The 19,489-nt window shown below is 38.2% G+C and overlaps 1 protein-coding gene across 1 annotated transcript; it reads right to left on the bottom strand.

Annotated features, from left to right (window-relative positions):
* Positions 1–746: 746 nt before the first annotated feature.
* On the bottom strand, positions 747–19,484 carry LOC113081986 (kinesin-associated protein 3-like). The gene is made up of 20 exons (XM_026253889.1): positions 19,310–19,484; positions 18,695–18,826; positions 18,465–18,610; positions 18,326–18,384; positions 18,068–18,209; positions 16,819–16,918; positions 16,333–16,457; positions 16,065–16,163; positions 15,674–15,852; positions 14,781–14,943; positions 11,153–11,253; positions 8,309–8,417; positions 8,118–8,230; positions 7,843–8,008; positions 7,621–7,746; positions 7,423–7,521; positions 7,230–7,315; positions 5,558–5,744; positions 4,876–4,969; positions 747–1,878 (listed from the first exon to the last, which is right to left on the bottom strand). Exons 1-20 carry the CDS (start codon positions 19,339–19,341, stop codon positions 1,767–1,769), a joined length of 2,370 nt encoding a protein of 789 aa, XP_026109674.1. The 5' UTR covers positions 19,342–19,484; the 3' UTR covers positions 747–1,766.
* Between the last annotated feature and the right edge of the window lie 5 nt (positions 19,485–19,489).

Below are 19,489 nucleotides of genomic sequence, written 5' to 3'. Positions count from 1 at the left end.
GAGAATTAAATGTTTCTCTGTCTTAAGAGGATTATTTTAATAAAATGAATGTAATACAAATCATCTTATTTCAATACTGTTTTAAGCTAATATGTACAAGAGAACTGCTATGTTAGCATTTGAATAATATATGAAATATGAACTATAGCAAAAATATTGAGTTTGGAAATGAGTAACCTTTGTGAATCTTTATGAGGAATCCTTCAGTAAGAAACATGCCATTGTTACAATTTCAGCAAGGTCGTTTTCAGCCTTCAGAAAATCACCACATGAAGAAAGTTTTAACAATAAGGATCTTAAACATGTCCCTAAAATGCAAAGTTGTGTCAAAGTCTGCCATAACGCAAGTCTGACAGGTTTGATTTCCATGGAATCTGGCTCTGTGACATTTCTACAGCGAGGTGCCGTTTGTTGTTATGAACAAACGTTGAGTGACAAGTACAAGTACATTTGCCGTATGTGCACTGCAAGTACATACATAGAGACAGTCACTACAGATTCAATTCCAGATATCTGACTCTCTATACAAAATCCACATAAACAATAAGACTGTCCATCAATACATCTTTAAATATGCATACATGCCCTTTTAAGGAATGCTTGAATGATGGGAGTGAATAATTGAGAATGAACAAAATGCATGGCATTTTACTGCAATCAAGTGAAAGTAAACAAGGCAAGCATTTGCAGAGTTACTGCTGTGCTAAAACCAAACTATATATGTCAAAATAACACACAGGGAAAGCTTTTGCACATCAATTTATGTATTTCATATTGCACCACATTAAACAAAAAGGCATTTCATATAAAACAGTAAGACAGTTCCCAGGCCCCAATGAAATTGAATGCACATATTATTTACGCACGTATTATTTAAAAAAAACACACACACTTGAGTAGGCTACGTTACAAAATACATCTGAAGTTGTCAGCAGTGCACCATATAAAGTCAAGATGTGTTCTAAAAGTGGTACTACAGTATCAAAAGCAAAATAAAATAATTATAATAAATAACAGGCAACATTGTTTTACACAATCACATTAGTGTGTAGTGAAGATATTAAGACTGTAAAGTGACATTATTGTCCCCATGGGCACTGTGTTGTGTTGTCATGTATGAAATGTATTTGAAAATAATACCCAATTTCATATGCGAGTCCACAGAGGGGCACCACTATCATTAAAATGACTCTTATATCAGTTGCTTTATGTAAACATATACAAAACTGAAGGAAGTCCTATTATGGATGACAATAAAACATGAGTTGCAGCTAAAGCTACAAAATATTTTGCTTCCAGAAACTTAAATCTGAACAACCGTCATGCATTAAATGGACAGATTTGCTTTAATGTATAAATAGATGATGTTTTAAACACTCTTAAATTAACTCACCTACATCACTGAAACAGCATGCACCTACTGGAAAATCCTACTTTTGTTATATTGCACAGAAAACGCAATGTGGTGCCACTAGATTCATCAGTGTTGACAAGCAATACACAGTAGACTAAATTATGTTAAAACTACCTGATCTATCTTAAAGTGAAGGCTGCAAATCATAGCTTCATTGAGAACATTCAGCTTAAAACACATTCAGGCTTGAGATTCACATGGAATAAATATCCACATATGACTCATAATGTTACGGATGATGAAGAAAATCAGCATTGTGGCTTTCATTTGAAATGGGAAAGAAACCTAACTAGCATCTTTTGAGATCCATTGAATTGGTTTTCATAGCTTTTAGGTCTTTCCTGACACTCTCCTACCGTGATGCCGTGTAACCGTAATAAAACTGCTCATCGGGCCGGAAGCCGTGAGCCGTGGCAGGACGCGCTGGAGTCACACCTATCTGTCCGTACCCGTCTGTCAAAGAACTGGAGGAAGAGAGACACAGCCAGCTGTCAGCCAGTCACAATAACTAACATAAATCAGGTCAATGTAGTTTGCTAGGACAGTATATGGGTTAGATAAAGGTTATAACTAAGCATCACTAGATGGCGCTATGATTCTGCAAAACAGAGCCACCTAGACTTAAAACATAACTGCTCCAATCCTACATAGCTAAATACTAAATAAATAATACTCAATTACATTAATTTACTTTATATCTAATTTATGTCACAAATTATATTATTAACACCAGGAGTGTTCACAAATAAAAAATTAGATTTCAATAAAAATAAAATTCTATTACATCCTTAAGGCAAATGACAAACGGTATCATTTCATATTATATATTATATTATTCACACCAGGAGTGTTCACAAATTAAAAATTATATTCTTAAACCGTGAGAATTATATTAATTCCTCAAGGTAAATGACCAATGGGATGATGTCACATCAGCTGGAATGGACTAGTATGAAGCCTCTAAAAAAACATCCATCCAAATTTGGCCTGTATTTTTAAAATATGGGTTGTTTGCTTTGCACCTTCCAGCTCCCATAATGCTATGTTGTTTTTAAACCAAATCACTTCCAGTGATGGGTTACACGTGCCACCCCCTAAACTCCCAGTACACCCACCCTCTCTGGGCAGCAAGCCTGTCTTTAACCTCCGAGGTACACCAATGCTGTCTGGAGAAATTTCAGACATTGTTAAAAGCTTGAAGAGGAGAGGTTGGATGTGTTGGAAAGAGTTCGGGTGAAACCGAAGCCTATAACTAACTAAGTTTAAAAGGGTTGATGAGAAGGAAAAGGCAGTGTGTTGTAAATCAGATGATCACTCCAAAGAGTCTCCAGGTAAGAGACAGGCCTTAAAAGAGTGTGTTTGTGTTACAATCATTCTTGCAGTGAATCATTCATCCCAAAGGGATGCTGTCATCCTTTCCAGGAAAGCTGAAAAAATGACATTTCCACAGGTTTCCGCAAATAATGATGTTTCTAGTGACTCAAACCAACCTTTTTTCCATCTAGAATCATTTGTCTAATCATTTAATCTAAACCAAATCAATTCAGATGTAGATACTGTTTATCCTTCTTATGAAACACAGCCGTTGGCCCTTTACACACAAAGATCACAGACACAGTGCACTTGGTGTTAATCTGAAGATCTGAGACTGACACAGGCTGAAAAAAGATCCCCATGTCTGGCCCCAGTGACCCCTGAGAGTTAACACTGAGGTGAGATCCTGTAAAAAAAACACCCGGAAACCTCTAAACAGGAAAGTGTCTTGTGTTGCCGGTCTTTTTTCTTCCTTTGGTGCCCAGAGATGATAATTCTGTTAAATTTGCTCACCCTCACGTCTTTCCAAATTCAACTTTATTTCTTTCATGAAACACGAATGGAGAAAAGAAGGTGCTGTTTTCTATAAGATTACAATGAATAAAGACAAAAAAAAAAGTTTAAAGCACCATAAAGTATTTTAAAAGTATTTCTATATGACAGGTTTGTCATATAGCACAAAAGTGAATGACAAAATTTATTGTAATTATTATTTATTTAGGGTTATTTAAATCTCAATCAAATAAATATTAATTTCTTAAAAAAATAAAAATAATTAATGACCCCAAACTTTGAACAGTAAATCAAATCAAGTGTTATCTGCAAACAAATGATGCTAAACTTTTTCTCAGAGCTGACTTTAATTATTTAGCCATTTGTTCTATTACTTTAAAGCGACTGGTCTCTATTAGTGAGTATATGAAGTCAGTTCCCCTCAAGTTCACACAGGTGTCCCAGCAGAGTAACCCCAGGTGTAGTTCATCACATTAACTTACATCAACTTACGTAACGTTTGCCAGCGGAAATAATCTAAAGAAAGCTAAATAAATACATTCCATTTGTTTTAACACTTTTTTTTAATGCAATGTCTTTTAAACATTTTGTGAGGCTTAAGTGTCCAAATACTTCTTGGGGGAATTTCACACTTCCTGGTTGGCCCTGACAATGTTTTACTAAAAATAATGTTTTACGCTTTACTGCTTAAAAATCGTTTTATTTTAGTTTAAAATACTTGATTAATGAACTTTTTTCTAACCATAACGTTCACAATAAAGAACTCCTATTTTTCAAAGCAAATGTAGCCAAGAATTTGTCCTCTTCATCTAGAACAACTAAGCGTTCTTTATGTGCTAAATGAAAGATTGCTCTGTGCTATTCTATAAATAAAAGTGATTCTATAAAAGGCTTTTAAAAGAGCCGTTCCCAGTGTGTCTGGCTCCTGGCTCATAGGCTGGAATTCATTATTGTGTTAACCTGGATCTCGAACACCATACGGAGAAAATGAAAACCACACTTCCAGGCTGCCCAATTCCCTTTGCTCTCTCGGTGTATTCAACAGGTATCGCTTACAAAGAGTTGTGAAAAAAACCATGGCTTCCTCTGCTGCCCCCTCCCCCTCGTATTCACTTGCACCTTATTTTTCAGCGCCTCTTCTCTGACTTCACGTCTCCATCCTCCATCCTCCATCCAAACCTATGAGTGTCTATTCATTTAAAGGGGTCACTGTATTATCATTAATGGCCCCATATCAAATAATCCCCTCTATCATTACTGAGTTGAATATTTGGAACTGAGCTCAAATATTTTGCACAGTGCTGTGACACAAAGTGGGCCACACCATAAATCATGGCATCAAGTATTCATCACATTAATGCTTTGTAGAAACCCCTAAACAGTAGGTATATGGCAACTGAGGCAGATTTGGGAAAAGCTAAATAGAGGGAGCTGTGTTTACTCTCAAAGCTGAGGGTATTACTGTTGGAGGAGTAATGCGGCCTGCTGGGAATGCCGGAGGAATCTTTGACGCAGTACTTTTGAGCCCTTCCTTGCTAAAGCCAACAAAACTGGCAGGCAAAGATGTGTGTGTGTCTGTGTGTGTGCAGTAATAACAAAAGCCAGTTTGACTAATTCATCATATTTAAATGTACCTGCTGGGGAAACCCTGTGGTCCTAACAGGTCTCCATTCTGGAAGTCTGTGAAGAACTCTGGACTAATGGCACCATCTCCTGGGATTATTCCATCTGCAGGAATCACAGAGAAACCAATTATCAGTAGCACCTCTGTGCTAAGGCATGACAAAAGATACAGCACATTTCTCATAATATTTTGCATTTATTATTTTTTATTATTATTATTATTAGATTTTTTTGTATGAAATATCTAAAATTTGAATTATAAAAATTAATCATAAAAACTATGTTTGTTTATAATCTGGATTTTTAACCAAATTACAGATTACAGTATGTTTTATATATATATATATATATATATATATATATATATATATATATATATACATTTCAGAATTACAGTAGAAACACCAGAGCACATATCTTATATATGGGGCCAATATGGGGAGGAGGGCTTGTGTTACTCTCCCAAATAAAATCATGTCTGATTGCTTAGAAAGATATATAAAGATATATATATAAAGATATATATATAAAGATATATATATATATATATATATATATATATATATATATATATATATATATATATAAAACCTAACCCAAAGTATGTTGACACATATAAAAAAAAAAACACCCTATTCATAAGAACTTCTATTTAAACAGCTATATTGAAAAAAAAACCCCGCCCAATATAACCTGCGCTGTAGAAGAGGTCCGGCCGTTCCAGGATGTCACCATTTTGGAGAAAAGGTTCTCCATCGTCTCCATACATGAAAGGCTCTGCCTCATCCATCTGTCGGTTCTCCACCATCTCCAGCCACTGAGAGTTATGCCAGCGAAACTTCTCACTCTGGATCTTCTTGCCCCATTCCACATCATATTCCTACAGACACAGACAGAGAGAACAGCCAGAGTATGAGCACAGGACACAGAAAGGCACTGACATACTGAAGATGTGGGATGAATCAGGTGTGCTGTGCTGCTCGGCAGACAGATAACTTGGTAACTTTTTTATTTGAACTCTACAGGGGCTGAGCGTAATAAAACCTCTTTGAGGTTGGTGGAAATAGCTAAGCTAAGCAACCCGGCTCTCTGATTAATCATCCCCAGACAGGGTGGAAGGCCTGGGGCTCTGATGGCCACCTGAGGCCTAGGCCTCAAACAGGCCTCATTGTCACCGGTTTGGCACCACCGGCATACACACTGACACTTTCTGCCAGGCCACAAATTCATCATTGTTAAGCATTAAAGGCACCACACGCTGCCCTCCCTTGGCCAATCACAGTGATGAATGTGGTCTGATACCCCGGCTAATCAATCTTGAAGCAGCTGAGCTCATGACGTTACTGAACATTTAGATCCAGAGCAGGTTTGGGTGTTTTATAAATAAATCTGGGGGGAAAAAAATCTAAATTCAAATTTCAAAATTATGAATGACTTCTCCTGTTTGGGTATGCCAAGATAAAGGAGAAAAACATTCAACAAAAGTGATCAGATTTCACATGTTCATATTTGAAAAAGAAGAAAAAGGGGATGATGACCAACGACGTGTCTGTGAATGTGTGGTATTCAGTGGATCTGCGCTCTGTCCACCATTCCCATGTGACACTAAGCAGGCATCTCCTCCTCTCTCTGTGATGTGGCTCCCAGCTATAATGGCCCTTTCCGATCAGATGTATGGAACACTTCCCATGGCCTCAAGACCAGCCCTAATTACATTAATCTGAGGCCTGGGACAGATCACATGTGACAGGGCTGCTTCAGAATAGTTTATACATTTAACCCGCTAGCAACGGTGTTCATCCAACAGTCTCTTATGTCAAATGACTCCGACTATAAACCAGTGATGTGTGTGTGTGTGTGTGGGGGGGGGTTAATGTATCAACATAGAACTTATATTTAAAGTGATAGTTTCATTATTACATGTACTATAATAAAATGTGCCATTAGGCCCAAGATTCTTCACGTCAGTGTATAAATACTGAGATACGCAATAAATAATCGTAGTCTTAAACAGTCTAATGACAATTTCTGTGTCAAGGTTTTGGGTTCTAATATACCCTTGCAAAGATGTTTATCCGTGATTGTATATCATAAGCAGGGACATATTTGTGTGTACTTTGTTTTGTGATTTAATCAGAATAAAGAGATGGTTTCTGCCATGTCATTAAGCGATGGATTGAAGCACTCATGTGTGAAGAGCCAAAATAGAACATTCCGTCAAGCAAAAACACTGGTTCCTCAATATGAATTGAATGTAAAAAGGGTTACATTTGTTTGACCATTACTAGGCCCCTATGCCCACTGAAACAACTTGAAATCTGTGAAAGACAGCACACTTTTTGAGGTACAGCTGATTTATACTCACAGCAATGATGTCCAATGTATTGTCACACACTTTGCGTATTTCTGCATTTTTGTCATGCATCAGGTCAATGAGATATGCTGGAGCCTCTGACAAGAAAGCAGTCAGGTACAAAAACCCTACAATTTTTGTAACCGCTGTATGACAGAGCAACAATATCATCATGCATCTGCAGGTTTTACAAGATGAAGGATACGTGTTTCTTTAATGATGACATCTCGGGTGGCCTGGTGAAACACCATTTGGTAAAAGACGTACACAATCTGACAGACAAACTCGTCATCTTCTTGCTGGGCTGAGGATAGAAAGAAGAGAGAGATTACTATTTCTCTGTTTCCACGAACACGTCAACTTCAGCACATGCACTTTAAAAGCAATCTGAGCATCTACCTACCATTCAGCAGCTCTATTAGAGCAGGAATGATGCCTGATTTGGCCAACATTACGGCACAGGAGTCATCCATTGAGACCGTCCCAATCATGATCACCACCTCCAGAATGAGGTCATCCTCTGAGGAGCCTACATAAGAAAAGTAATTTATCAAAAGACGTTGCAACTAATATTCTCCTGTATTTTCCATTGTGATGTAAAATAGTAAAGTGGACTGAGACGGACCTGGTTTGAGGTGGTCTTTGAGATAAGGCACCAGATTGTACTCCTTCAGCACAAGCTCCCAGTCAAGATCAGGAATGGTAAGATTGGAAAGAGTTCCTAAGCACTCGATGACAAACTCTTCCTCTTCCTTTAGTCCGATCTGAGCCGCTAAGTCTCCGACATAGTCCTCAAACACATTACATGCTTATTAGTTTTCAATGGAGTAAACATCAATGAACATCTCTACAAAAAACTTCATATGTATGGATGAATGTATTCTCATTTTTGACACTCACAATGAAAAGATTTTTAGAAGGTCCATCATGCTGAGATATATTTCGGATCATCTTCATCATTAGAGGATCTTTTAGCTTCAGTGCTCTCTTCATTAGCATCTTCAGGCCGTTGCCTTGAAAAAACCCCATTAAATTAAGCACCCAGTCTTCACTTCACTGTTTTTTGGTTGCACATTTGTATCTATTCTCACCTTCACACATGATCTGGGCATTCCTCTTGTTGGCAGCCAGGTTGATGCAGAAGGAAATGAGCTCAGCGTCAATCCTCTCCTCACCACAATCAAACAACATCTTCATTACCTGACAACAAAACACAATGAATTAACAGAAACAATCAAAGCACTTGCCATAGAGTGTAGTAGTCAGCAGCCATTACTCCAGTCTTCGATGTCACATGATCAATGATCTTTCAGAAATCAGAAATGCGATACATACAATGTAAGTGTTATTGCATTAAATTTTTTTTTTTTAGCCTGTCCAGTTGAAGCCACTAGATGCTGCGCTGCTGCGTTATTTATTTCTTACAAATATTGCAGAGAAAAAACATCAATGCAAAACATATATTTTCAAAACCAAGCTGTTCACACAGAAAGTTTATTTTGTGCAATTTCTATAGGGACATCTATCACCATATTGTGCACTCGCATATTGCACATAAGAGTTGCATGTTGCCATGTAAACTTAATGCAAGTTTAACTTTGAAAAAACATCTCGAGACTTTATGGTGGGTGTGAGAGTGGGGCGAGGCAGCCATGGGAATGGAGCGAGGCCTGTGGAGTGAAAGTAATAAGGAGTGACACCTGCGCCACTCACCTGTCTCGAGTCCCACAGAGGAGCTCTGGAAGGATAAAAGGAGGAGTGACAGCAGTGCAAGACGAGAGAAGACCAGGCCTGGGTTTTCTCTCTCGTCTTGCACTATATTTAACCATTCTGTGCTAAAGAAACATTTCTTATTATGATCAGTGTTGAAAACAGCTGTGCTGCTTAATAGTTTTGTGGAAGCTGCAATACATTGTGAGGATTCTTTGATGAAGTAGAAAAGAACAGCATTTATTTGAAATAGAAATATTTTGTAACGTTTTAAATATATTTGTTGTCACTTTACTGATCAATTTAATGCATCCTTTCTCAAGTGTGCCCTTCTTTCTTGAAAGATCCAACTCAACAGTCAGCGACTGTCCTGACCCGCCTAGAACTTTAATCAAACCCGCCTTTGTCCCACTTAAAAGCCGACAGACCTTTAAAAATTTTTCCAAACTCCCGTACCCAATTTGAAAGTTTCCCAGACGTCCAGGGGTTCCTGTTTTTCTCAAGCGAATCCGAACTTTAGACACAAACCTTACATGTCACTCTCCATTAGCTTGGCTAACATCACCACACCCCGAGTGGAAAAGAGAACCGGACTCTGCTACCTGAGGGGACGGTAGGGCTTCAGGAAGGGAGCATGGGGGAAAAGGGTACTGGGCAGAGGTCCAGACCTGGGTTGAAGTGGTCAAGGGTTGTCAACATCGCCCCCTGACATTAACAATAAGCAGGAGGCCCGGAGAGAGAGTGAGGAGGCAGCGGTGAGTATGCAAAGCATACAGTCCCATTCTGAGTATCACATAGCAGCCGCCCTGCAGCCTAAATCACTTTGGCTAGACTTACTGGCACCTGCCCTGCTTTCACATGCAACATCCAGTCGCCCCACCAAAACCTTGGTAACCCCCGACCTGCTGTCACCATGTTTTAATCTCTCTAGTCACCCAATTTGTCTATGAAGGACCTTTCTATATCCTTTCTTCTTACACATGTCTGTTGGATCCTTATTCTGTGTAACTGAATGATAAGTATAATCTCGAACATGCTTCTGTAACCTGCCTTAAATAAAAAAATATATATATTCCTTTCCCTTTTTCGTCTTTCGCCAAGCCAAAGGTGAAAGTGACAACACTGCACAGGATTCTCACACCTTTTGACTGAAGAATTTTCAAGCCTTTCATGTTATTTGTGATCAGTATAAATAACATACAATTATTAGTTTTGTACTTCAATGTTTGATTTTGCAAATCGTTAACAAAATCGTTATCGTTTTAATTAAAGTAATTTTTATTACTGTCATGACGCATGTTTTTGGTCTTATCAAAAAAACTACAATTTCCTTTGATAATTAAAGAGCCAGTAAGATGAAAATTCTAAGCTTCCTATCACTGTTTATAAGTCCTGTACAACAGGTTTAAATCCATGCAAGGTTAAAAAACATTGTCATTTTGTCAAAATATCATTTTAAAATTACCTAAATTCTCAGAGATCCCCAAACGGTTTGCGCGAAGCTGTTCAAAAGATTCAGTTTCCTTAAACCCCACCTTTCGGTAGAATACTGTGTTCTGATTGGTCACCTGACATAGTCAGTTTTGATTGGTTGTTCCGCATGTACGTGTTGTAAAACAGAGTTGTAGGCAGAGATTATTATACAAAGTGTTCTCGTTACGTACAAACAGATGGGCAAAAGATTTGAAATCTAGAACGACTCGTTTCAGCGATTCAGAGTCGACTCCTTACTTTAGAAGCCAATAACTTTATAAATCGTGTACTTTTTGGTTTAATTACTTTGCACATTGTTTACACTGATGGACAGCTACATCATACACTGTAATACAGGTAATTTTTGATTTCCCATCTGTGTGGCTCTTTAAGCTTTTCTAATGTGAATCTGAAAAATAAGACTATTAACCCTTGGTTAATTGCTTGTCAATCAGACTACTTCTTAAGATAATTTTAACATGGGCAAGGTTTATGCAGCTGGCCTCAGGTGGTGAAATTCTATGGTGCAAATCTCACAACAGACACATGTACAGTATTAAAGAAATGCAGAGAGGGCCAGTAAGTGAGTTATCGGAGACATAGTGTCTACACCAAATATGAACAACGCTCATGATGCATGACTCAAGACAATGGGACAACAGTCACACTCGGTTTAGACATGGTGTGAGAGTGGATATAGAGCTCTCCTGTCCCATGCTATAAGATCATGCTAATGCAGGCTGACCTCTCACCTGTGGAATGCAGTCTGTGTAGGCAAACATAGACTTAAAACGGTCGTCCATGCTGATGTGGTACAGAATGCACATGGCGATCTGTCTCTGCGCTTCATCTCCTGAAACACAAACACACACGAGCCATGAATGGACAGACATACTCTCTGCATATTAAAGGTAGCCTTATCTAAACACAGCAGGATAAAAAAGGACAATTCAAGGCACAAGTGTCCCAATATTTACAGAATATAGGCCCTTTGCTGGTGCCACAATTCGTGTTCAGGATTCATGTCATAGGAAACTAGGGAGTGGAATGAGACACTTTGTTTTGGCCATTACTGTTGACCTATGCTAGAATCCAAAAGTTTGTATTTTTTGTTTTGTTTTGTTGGACTGAAAGAAATACTGTTGTTCAGAAAGGGTGAATTAAATTGAACAAAAATTACATTAAATACTTAAATAACGATAAAACATTTCTGTTCATCAAATTATCAAAGAGTTCTGACAAAATGTACCACCGTTTCTACAAATATATTAAGTTGTTATGTTTCTTGAGCATCAAATCAGCTTATTAGAATGATTTCTGAGTTTTTACTTTATTTTTAATCAAATAACTGCAGTCTTGATAAGCATAAGAGACTTCTTTCAAAAACAATCCTAACCTCAAACTTTTTAACAGTAGTGTTAAAATATAGAAAACAAATCTGCAAGAATCATTTTGTTAATCTTTGTATTTTGTATCTGGTATTTATATCAGGACTGAGTAATTCTGACCCTGCTAAAGCACAGTTACCCTTCACAAAGCAGACTGAAACCTGGACCTGGTAAGAACCTGAGCCCTGACTTAATCAGACAGACAGACCCAGACCCCGAGAGAGGGAAGAGGGGGCGTGGATGGGTCATAGCCAGCCACAGGCCCTTTAGGCAAGGTTATCTCTGCCTATTGAAACCAGATGTGCTCGCAGAGACCCCTGAAAAGAGAAGGGCTTCTCCATTTAATTGGGGAAAAAAGGAGGAAGCATAAATTTTACTGTGATTAATAACTTCAAGCCAAGCTGTTCTGCACCGCATGCACCACGACTAGCCCACACATGTGCTTCTCATTAGAGAAAGACACACACAAGCATACAAACGAGCTCTAGCACACACTCAGAGGTCAAGCGCACACACACACACACAAACACACACAGAATTAACGCCTCGGCCTGCATGTCGGGAGAGGAAAACGGGGGATCCTTTATGATGATGGAGGAGAAGGGCCTGTTAAAATGTTCAAAACAGCCCTGGAGCTTGGGAGGAAAAAAAAAAGCCCATTAAAAATTCATTATCCTGTTCAGGGTGTGTTTAGTGGGTGAACAGGAGAGCTAAACTTCAATTACACCCCGGTAAGATTTAAACCACTCAACCACAATAAAAGCCATGTCAGCAAGGCCTTCAGGAAACCACTACAACCTTAACGCACTTGTCCTTCAGAGTTGATTGAGACATTGATACACACTAATGGTAAACAGTAAGGGATGGGTCAAGATGGTCCACTAGCCATTAACTGATTACTCAATTAGGGCTATTGACTTGTTTATCTCTCTCTCTCTCTCTCTCTCTCTCTCTCTTTCTCTCTCTATGTATATATCTATCTCAGGCCCGTCGGAAGGATGGAATAACTGGGGGGTGGGGGCGGTGTCATTTTTCTCTCACAGATAAAAAATAAATAAATAAAAATAAGCGAATGTAAAAACCCAAGTAAATTATATTGCATAAAATGTAAAAATTACATGTTAGCAAACAATGGTACACATGGCGTTTGTAGGTGCTTACTGCTAAATTCAATGCAAATATATGTGATGTATTAGCAGTGGTGTGCTGTGAACAGGTGAAATGGTGGTTTGTTTGTTTTTTACTGCACTTTGATGTAAACTGTTCCTATACATATAATACATATAATAAAATAAAATTACTTACTCTTACTCTGTAGGAAAGTATTGTTTTCCAGTACATACCTAACAATCTTATATCAAGACACACTTGAGAAGCAAAATGACATGTAACATTAAGAGAGTTTTTCTTAATAAAGTATCTGTCAATGAATTAGGAAAAAATATAGTTTATTTTCTTAGCCCCTTGGCAGATATATTTTTTTTGTTTTAAGCAAAGACTCAATTTAATAAAAAAACAAAACAAAATGTAATTTCTTATGTGATTTGCTTCTCAAGCATATGTAATTTAATATAAGAATGATAAGATATAGATAAACAAGACAAAAATCATTTTTTGAAGTGTGATTTGAGAGGGAGTTGTCAGTAAGTGGGTTCTGGTTATGAGGTAATTCTTCAAGGAGCTTTAAGAGGATACCAAGCTTCACTTTCATCTTATCAGCAAGGTCATGACCCTCAAAGGGTCTTCTGGCAGGAGAGCAGATAGGAGCTTCACTCGGCCCACTATGAAGATTCATGAGGCATCTGTAATTCTCTGACAGGACGTCATTTTCTTACAAAGCAGACCAGAAAGTTACACACACCTTCTTCCAAAAATACATATAAAAACATCACATCATCTAAAGGACCATTAGCTGTTGGCAGCCAGTCCAAAGTGTTCATAAAGAATGAGTAGTTGTACGTGTCTGACGGAAAGAGAAAATCTCCATAAGCCGCTAAATGTGGACTTCCTCTGTGCTGGAAGAACAACATTTACTTTAGAGCTGAAACTGTTTTTTTAACAAATAAATTACATTAATTGCATGGGACACACCACACCCCCCTGAGGCCTTGAAGAAAAACAAAACAAAAAAAAAAACACATTGTTGGTGCCAAAGCCAACCACGCCTGCCTGTGTAGTCCATGCACCATTCGTGTGTTTCATTTCATCTCAGGAAGTGGTCTTGATGAGGCTGAGAAAGGTTTGCTTCCTCAAACACAACATAAACAACAGGTACATTAAGCAAGACTTGCTGTCTCAATGGTTGTAACCTTTGTTAGAGCTGTGGTGTTGTTTGATTAGCAGACAGAAGCAGGTATTGATAGGCTGCTGTCTCTTTAAGACCAAATACACGGACCTAAGTTAGTACTGATACACATCCGCCTTCTTTTTCAGCTGTTTATGTTCACTTAAGACATAACCGACTGTGTTAACCAGAATACTTGCCAAATTGGGTACTTTACCATAGCTTTTTGTATATGTGTTCGTTCAAGCACAAATAGACGTGAAAGAGTAATCGATGCCGTGTTCTCACGCTGTCTGAATTGCACCTCTACCTCTCTCTCTCTCTCTGTCCCTCTCTCTCTGTGTGTGTTTGAGCACTTCTGCTGTGCGCACAAAAACAATGTGTGTGTCCCGATTCAAGACAAAACACGTGCAAATGATAAACTTTCACTCTATGATGTCTGGATCTACAATCTGTTGCACCCTTACTATTAGTATATATAAAATAAAAAATAATAATAATAACATTTTCTTAGTAAAAATTTTTTTTTATAAAAAATATAATATTAATATAAATAATATATATAAAAATAAATTGTCCAAAATTGGATTTATAGAGATTAGAGATACATATAGCTCTAAAAAAGCACCAAAAATATATTTTGATCCCTACTAGGAAATGAAATTAAATAAAACCATGGAAAGCAGTCCAAAACACCTTGAATCTTACCTAGCAGTGCAGTGAGTTTGGGCAGAAGGTCTGCCTGCACCATCTTGCTGCGGAGGCCCGTGTCAAAGGAAAGATTAAGGAGGAGGCGCAGAGTGACGTTCAGGAGATCTTCATGTTCACAGGGCACCAGTTTCGCCAGCTTCTCGACTGTATCTATCTCAGCCTACCAAAAAGAGAGAGATGAATGTGCCTGAGCCTTTGCTTTTGCTTGTTAACACATCTGCCTGTTCCAGCTATGGTCAAACACAACCACAGATAGGCAGCCCAGCAGAAATATGATCCCCATTAAAGCCACAGTTCACAGCCTGGAACTAGTTTTCAAATCAAGCCTTCAACGTTAATAACTGCCTACATCTACAACCTTACTTTCACAGTCAGCGTCAAACAATGGGCGAGAACCATCATCTCCATAGCATTTGCCAAAGCTGTAACAATCTTTGCTCAGCTGCCTTTACAAATGTGACAAATGTGTTTAATTTTAAATTAAATAAAAAATTAGCTGATTTATGAATCAAAATAAATGATTGCTGAGATAACCTTGGTTCTAGGGTTAAGTGTGTGATTGGTTGCAGGTGGAGGAAGTGTGGGATAAGTGGTCGACTACACAGTACAGCTAAACTGTCCTGAAGTAGCACAGAACACCATATAAGCAACAAGTCCTGAAAACAGGTGTGGCTGATTTAGGAAGAAAGGCGTAATAGGAAGAAATTAACAACTGGGTGGTGTAGCCTTGTGGGGTTTGAACCTGCAACCTTCCAGGTTACAATCTTTTAAACATAGCATTTAAACACCCCATGAAATCAAAATGGGAGTTCTGGGGATATTAGTCCATGTCTGTAAGCTTTGAAGACATCCCTAAATTAATGTCACTTAAAAACATCTGAGAGTATTACCATGTCATTCTTATTTTCTAAGAAGATACTGAGTTTCTTGAGGAAGGACACCACCAGCACCAGTAGCTCCTCACTGTCTCTGTCCAGCGTTTTCACCAGAAGGTGGACAATGTTCTTGTTCCTCATCTTCAGCTCCGTGCGGGTGTCCTCAGACAGATTCAGCAGCAGGTACAGAGCAACTGATGGCATAGAAACACAAGCAGCAAAGTTATCAATACATGTGTAAATCTGTATTTAAAGAAGATAACATTGAAAGCAGATATATATATTTAGTTCAAATTCTATATACACTACCATTCAAATGTCTGGAGTCAGAAAGATTTAAAATACTTCAATTCAGCAAATATGCATTAAAAACAATACATCAAATGTGGGTAATAATGTGTTCTACCTCTCAAAAGCTGTTCCTGTTTGGTCAGCAATCCATGGTACTTCTTCAGGGCTTTCTCGTACTCCTTCTTCAAGTTCTGATTGTCTGGGTCATCGTCCCGTTTCAAAAAGTCAAGGACTTTGTCTATTAAACCCTTGTGTTCAGAGCAGTAATCAGAGGGCAACATTTTAATTAAAAGATAACACCCCTTGGCATGACTTTACCGTTACTCTTTCTCTGACATCCCATCGCTCTTTCACCTATGATCCCTGCTACATTGAAAGGATATCAGCCTTCTTTTTCTTCAGCAGTTCGTCTTGCCATAGGTCATAGCGCTTCAGCTCATGCTCAATTATGCTCATGCACAGTACTCCGATCTTGTAGTGAGTGATCAGTCCATGGAACTGGGAGAAACTGGAGACAAAAAGCTTGTTTGTTTAACCTTCACCGTGTTTCCAACCATGCCAAAATAAAGCCTCAACCCATGTCAAACACGCTCGCTCACAGAGAGTATATGATGAATCGTAACCAAACCCTTGCAGAATAACATCGGAAGGGCAGAGATTCAAGAACGATTCTAGCTTTCACATTTACCTACAGCCTCGCTTTTCATATGAGTCCTGACAGCAGCCGATGTGTCGTATTATGAGAGGAGTATTTAGTATTATGATTCTCATGTAAGGAAATATATTCTCGCCATTGTCATTGCTGTGGCTCAGCCATCAAACTGAAGAGCGAGTCTTGGCTAGAGCGTGCAGCTGTGTAGCCCGTTTACCTGGAGAAGCAGAAGAAGACGTAGATGATGGTGGTCGCCAAATCAACACTCTGCTTCCAGTCTTCCCTCAGGACCCGGGCCAGCGCGCCCAAAGCTGTCTCTGTGGGAGAGCAGACAAATAAACACTAAATGCTTTCATTGCTCATGCAAAGAACTCACGTCGTGAATACAAAGTGGCAACGGTTTGAAAAATGGGACTGCTTGTGAAAATTTAGAATATGTTATGATGGGAAAAATCAAATGAGACTATTTTTATGTAGATGCTAATGGGCAAATATTTGGAGGAAACTGGAAAACAGGCTGTAGAGCCACAAATATAGAGTTACAGAGGCCAAAGTGGTCAGAGAGAATGAACACATGAAAGATAGCAGAAATAGAAGAAACATCCTTTTTTATGAATAGACCCTCATTCTCTGTTTTACTAATGTTAACTATAAGTGGCATTTAAATTTAGCATTCAACATCCTTGCTGGATAAACTTTTTTTTTTTTTTTTTTATCTTAGACTGACATTTACGGTAAAATACCGGCAAATGTGGTTGCCAGAACTTCACCGTAAAAAATATGGTAGCAACATTTTAAGATAAAACCCTAATGTACACAACTGATAAGAAAAAACTAAAAAGAAACATAGTTATTTCAATTTAAAAAAGAAATAATAATAAAACATCAAATATGAGGGGTCATGCAGGGAATACGGAGAATGTCAATTTCGGTAAATTCACCATCAATTATACAATGACTTTTTATTGTTCACTTCCAAAGGCTGTAACTTTAAAACTATTTTACTGTAAAATTACACTGAATTTAATCAGAGTTGTTCTTCATATATAGCATGGAAACTTACTGTTAACCAATTAACAGGTTTTTACTGTAGCATTTTTACAGTCTTTTGCTGTTAAAATCACAATAATTTTTTTACAGTATAGGGTACAAGTCTTTGAGCTAATATGACAAAAATGACCATCATCGCACAGACAAAAACAAACACTTAAACATTTTTCAAAATACCTTCTTATGTGTTCAACAGAAGAAAGCAAGTCATACAGGTTTGGAAGGACATAAGGGTGTGTAAATGATGACAGAATTTTCTTTTTTTGGGTGTATTATGCTTTTAATCATACAGTTTTACATGAGAGCAAATCCAAGCTTTTAATATTGTAATGTAAAGGTATTTGAACACTAAAAATGCAGTCCTAAACTGTTTAAAAATGACTCGTTCTAGCCATGAGCTCCAGTTCGTGACTCACCGTTCTGCAGCAACTCCTCCAGGTTGTCAGGGTTACGGGCCAAATGGAGGATGAGTGTAGCTCCTCTGATCTTCTCCGGGATGTCCTCATACAAGAGCTCAATATAGTCATCTATGCTATTAATATTGGCCTCCTCATCAAGCTACAGGACACAAGATAAAGTATTAAGTGAGTCAAAAATGGTTGAGGACTCAGTTGAAAAACTATCATATCTGACACAAAAACAATGAAACAAATGCATATTCATTTCAGCTATACCTCCATGCCTTCGAAAGGAGTCAGGTCTCTTGGCTTGATCTGTTTCTTCTCTTTCTTTTCTGAGTAAACAAAACATAAACAATCACTAAAGCACTCAAGCATTATCTATTACATTATTACCCCATTCTTCTTCGCATACCTGCAGATTTCTTGCGGTTCTGCAGGTAGAACAATAACTGTTCCACCTCAGGAAGTCTGGAAGGGGAAATGAGTCTACACTCCTCCACGACCTTCCGTGCCAAAGACGCAATGTCCGTGTTGGAATTCAGGCTTTTCAGACGGATTCTGCAATCGGAGGGAAATTTTAGCTCAAAAAAATCGACCACACAATCAATTTGCCTACTATTCCATTTATTTAAAGGATCGCACATCTTCTGGCACTCCTTGCGCTCTCCTAGCATTGGGTCTCCCATCTCCCCCAGGATCGTCGCTTCCACTTCATACTGGACAACAAGGGCTTTTTCTGTGGGGTGGACATCTAAACTGCCACCCTTATATTTCCTGAAGACAAAACATAACAGATTACTGCCTTATTCAGTTTTCCTATGATGGTCGATTTATAAGGCTTATCATAAAAATAAAAGTGGCCCTTTATTGGTAAAACAATCGTGATAGTACCATGTTAAATTTCAAAGCACCTTGTAAATTAGGTAAACATTCAGTACGCTTATAAATATAGCATTCGTACTTATAAATTTAATTCATTTAATAACTATTTAATATGATGATGGTCTGGTGATGATGATGATGATGATGATGATGATCATAAAAACGTCTCCTTCCGACACATAAATACAAACCGATGCCATAATTTTAAAGAAAAGCCTATGCATAAGATTGCCAACACATATAGCTAAAATCTATATCTTACATCATAGAAAACAACATTTACAGGCATATATGGTGTTTTTGTGCAGTGTTATGCTCAAGCTCGATCAATATACAGTTAATGACAGAGCTCGATCGCATTACACAAACACTCACCGTTTTAAATATCTGGCGTCGTCCGCTTGCATCGTTGCTCATAAAGCAAATAAACGTGCGGTTGAGTTCTGTCAGATATTTTGATGTGACGTTAATGTCTCCACTGCTTCATCGTTTCTGCTCTGACAGGATGCTGATGTTTGTGTTGCTATGGGTGTGTCCTGAAATTTCGTGAAAGAG

Source organism: Carassius auratus, unplaced genomic scaffold (genome assembly GCF_003368295.1).
Source record: "Carassius auratus strain Wakin unplaced genomic scaffold, ASM336829v1 scaf_tig00035443, whole genome shotgun sequence".
NCBI classification, from domain to species: domain Eukaryota; kingdom Metazoa; phylum Chordata; class Actinopteri; order Cypriniformes; family Cyprinidae; genus Carassius; species Carassius auratus.
The sequence above is the reverse complement of the archived record's forward strand: the minus strand, read 5'-3'. Positions and strand labels throughout refer to the sequence as shown.

Excerpts from the sequence above, each read along its gene's own strand:
- LOC113081986 (XM_026253889.1), bottom strand. The coding sequence starts at position 19,341 with ATGCAAGCGGACGACGCCAGATATTTAAAACG. Across the intron at positions 7,316-7,422 it reads TGTCATCATTAAAGAAACAC|AGGCTCCAGCATATCTCATT; the intron begins GTATCCTTCATC and ends CTTTCTTGTCAG. Across the intron at positions 5,745-7,229 it reads ATACATTGGACATCATTGCT|GAATATGATGTGGAATGGGG; the intron begins GTGAGTATAAAT and ends CTGTGTCTGTAG.